The 3888-nt window shown below is 33.5% G+C and overlaps 1 protein-coding gene across 1 annotated transcript; it reads left to right on the top strand.

The window, feature by feature from the left end:
* The first annotated feature begins 1812 nt into the window (after positions 1-1812).
* LOC127737164 (MTOR-associated protein MEAK7-like) lies at positions 1813-2362 on the top strand. The gene has a single exon (XM_052247695.1). The coding sequence runs from the start codon at positions 1823-1825 to the stop codon at positions 2360-2362; it is 540 nt and encodes a 179-aa protein (XP_052103655.1). The 5' UTR covers positions 1813-1822.
* Positions 2363-3888: the final 1526 nt, after the last annotated feature.

Raw genomic sequence — 3888 nt, 5'->3', positions numbered from 1 at the left:
TTTATTGTACAAAGTATGATTTGTCCCTACCTAAACAGGATATTTGTATCTACGTCTAAGGTTTTGCTAAATACAGCTAAGGTTAACTATTTCTGGGTTAGAAAATCCTTAGCAAATCGTAAAGTTCAAAGTTTTGTAAACATTTAATTTATAATTGTGACCATTTCAATGATAATTCTTGTCAACACAGAAGTGCTGACTACTGGGATGGTGATACCCTCGGGAAGGAAACCCACAAGCAGTGACATCGATCCAGTGGTTCAAAGTTTTGTAAACATTTAATTATACTTATCATAGATTCCAGGCTTAAAATGTTTTAACGCCAGATGCGCGTTTCGTCTACAATAGATTCATCAGTGACGCTCAGATAAAAAATGTTAAAAAGGCCAAATAAAGTACGAAGTTGAAGAGCATTCAGGACTCAAATTCCTAAAGGTTTTGCCATACAGATTATCTATGCCAGGGGTAGAATATCCTTAGTATTTCGAATATTCAAAGTTTTGTAAATAGTTAATTTATAATTATGACCATATCAATGAAGCCCGATTTTGATTGCTCATATATGGAGGTTTATTATTAGAAAGAAGATCGACTAAACATTTGGCAGGCACAGCAATATCATTAACTAGTTGTTTGTGAAGACACATGCTATTTGGGTATGCGGTAGCGCTAAAGAAGATCCAATTCTTAGCAGAAGCACATAAAAAAAGCGGCCTACAAAGGAGGGTTTATATTCATATCACATAATCATGTTCTCGTCCTTAAAATTCATTTATAATTTGTCACTAGACGTTAAACGGCCATACATCCATCTATAAATTTTTCGAAAGTGTCTTTGGAGTATATGTTGACATTTTCCAAAACAGTTGATATAAGTAGCGTTCAAAATGTTTAGTCTATATTTTACTTATTTTGAAGAAATACATCGGGATAATGCGCCTATTCCACTGCTACTGGTTGGGTTTCCGTACATTAAACATACTTATGTAAACAAAGGAGATGAGGTATGATTGCCAATGAGACAACTATCCACCAAAGTTCAAATAAAGTGGATGTAAACAATTATAGGCGACCGTACGACCTTCAACAATGATAAAAATCCATACCGTATTGTCGGCTATTATACATTGTTTTTTATTGGTCTTCCTTTTTTTTGTCGTGTAGTAAAATTAATTACTGACATAAACCTTAAACAACAAATCGTGACTTTTCTTTAACAATGTTCTCGTTTCTTAAAATTTCAAAATATTTAGAAATAAATACTTAAGGCATGAAAATCGTCTTTACATGAAATAAGGAAACACTATTTAAAACAATGCTAATGAAAACATCGCAACTGATGGATGGCTGACGTATCATACCTACATACGTATTTCCAAGTAAAAGGTAAAAACAAAACAGAATAGAGAAGTGGTTGATATTAAGTTAAAAAAGAGAGGCGAAAGATACCAAAGGGACATTCAAACTCATAAGTCGATAATAAGCTGACAACGCCATGGCAAAATAAAAAAAAAGACCAAAACACAAACAATAGTAAACAAAATACGACATAGAAAACTAATGACTGAGCAAGACGAGCCCCTCCAAAAACCGGGGATGATCCCAGGTGCTCCGGAAGGGTAAGCAGATCCTGCAACACATACTGCCCCCGTCGTGTTACTCATGTAAGTACAAACCAGATGATAATTCTAATTTGGTAGGTCATACTCGGGGAAAAGAGGACGTGATTGCGGTTACTTCAATTGGAACATATCCGTCGTCATAAAGCATACTAAAATCAAATAAGACATGATATTTATCGATACTGTTGCAGGTTACAAAAATGACTATCGAGTTTAAAAAGGAAGACCAAAAGCAAATGACGAAGTGGATTGGTGGTAGGAAGAAATACTCTCTTTTGTATAAGGCTTCAAGAGACGGATGTACTGCAACAGCTTTCCATAATACCTGTAACAATAAAGGACCAAATGTAACGATCCTTTATAATAACGATAATTTCATATATGGTGGGTACACTTCACTCAGTTGGAAAAGTGTTGGAAATTACCAAGTTGACACCAAAGCATTTCTCTTCAGACTTTATCAAAACGGAAATTGGAAGCCGGTGCAAATGCCAATACACAATACACAAAATAGCATATACGACCATGCAAGCTATGGACCAACATTTGGAGCTTACGATCTGCATGCATTTTCTAGCACAATTAACTTTGATGGAACAATTTTTGGTTTGAATGGATCTACAGCTTTTGGAACATCCTATACAATGAATGGCGAAAACTATAATTCAATTGCGAATGGCAACCTGCAAGTTAAAGATATTGAAGTGTATCTAGTAGAAGGCAAGTACAAATCTTTTTGAATAATTATTGAAGCTCTCCTTATCTCCAAACCAAAACTAACAAACAATTCCAGAGAATTGCACTTTGTTTAAGGGGCTGTTAAGATTCAAAAGTCCCTTGTTTGAGAACTGGTAAAAATCATTCATAAATAAATAAACCAATAAATAAATAAATGAATAGATACATGAACAAATTTTGAGGAAGTCTTTCCTAGTTTAAGACGTTAAATATGATGTTTAAAACAGCTGGATAAAAAAAGAGAAAGAATATACCAAGAATGAATCCGAAAATCAAAAGTCCAATAATAACAGAAAACATCATGTCAACATATAAAAACGACGAAAGGACAAACAACGATAACAAAAAACATTACAAAATGATATAGAAGTTTTATAATGGAATATATAACGCTATACTCCTTGCACGTACACCAACTATTGTTTAGAGAGTTTAAAGAGCGAGATATATGAACTATGTATTTCATTGTAGGTGCGGTAAACAAAACCCGTCGTGTTTATTTCGATATCCATACTAATTCCCAATTGTCACATTAACCCGTCTTTTTGGGTTGCTCGTCCAATTTTGTCAATGTAACGGAACTAAAACAACTGCCATACGAGTGGGAGCTAGCTACACAACCAGATTTAACCCACCATTTTCTTCGGAGAAAACCAATACCAAGTCAGGAAAATTGATGATCCTACATCCTGGTAATACTTATATTTTGGCATTGGACAAGGTCATGTTTTATAAATTTGTTTATGACTCATTTACAATAAATCCGTTGGATATCTACAGATCGATAATTTAAACTGAATGAAAATGTTATTGATTGATGTATTTTGTTGTAACTTGACTTGAACTAGGTTTCGGTAACTGCCAATACCCTTAGATCAGTATTTCGTGTTTTTTTTCAGTTTTTTATTTCAATATTTGTCTTTCATTAATTAAATGATGTAGCATTATATCCTTTAGTTCCGTTTTTTTAATTTTTTGAGTACAAGTAAATAAGAACATTTCATAGAAAGAAATTAACGGCTGCAATAAAGTTTTAGAGACCATAAGACAAATATAAACAAATTTGATTACGCCCTTTAGGAATTTTTACTTTCTATTATAAAGAGCTCAAAGTCTTTTGTCGAGTTCTAACTGGATATCCGCCTGTAGATGACAGTTATCATCATCTGTCAAAATCGGAGAAGCCGTCAGGCCTAAACGTCTCATTTATGCATTTAGAACAAATGACATACATAATTCATTCTCCTTTTTTGTGAAAATTATATATAGGAAAAAACGACATCAAGCTTAAACTTACTATTACAATTTCTGGAGGGGTATTGAGGCTAGATATGTGTAAGCCTCACCGGTTATCTTTTCATTTATTATACTCGTTCATTTGTACCTTGCAAAATGACATTTGTGAGTATTATCATGTTAGATAAGTACACCGCATTTTCACGGCAAACAATAGGTCTATCTTAATATATTTGTTCAAAGCATGTTATTTTTAGTTACGATGAACAAAATCTGTTCGCTTTTTTGCCTT

Source organism: Mytilus californianus, unplaced genomic scaffold (assembly GCF_021869535.1).
Source record: "Mytilus californianus isolate M0D057914Y unplaced genomic scaffold, xbMytCali1.0.p SCAF_4, whole genome shotgun sequence".
Lineage (NCBI taxonomy): Eukaryota > Metazoa > Mollusca > Bivalvia > Mytilida > Mytilidae > Mytilus > Mytilus californianus.
Note: the sequence above shows the minus strand (reverse complement) of the source record. Positions and strands in the feature narration are given on the sequence as shown.

Bases quoted from the DNA above. Each gene is read 5' to 3' on its own strand.
- LOC127737164 (XM_052247695.1), top strand. From the start codon at position 1,823: ATGACTATCGAGTTTAAAAAGGAAGACCAAAAGCAAATGACGAAGTGG.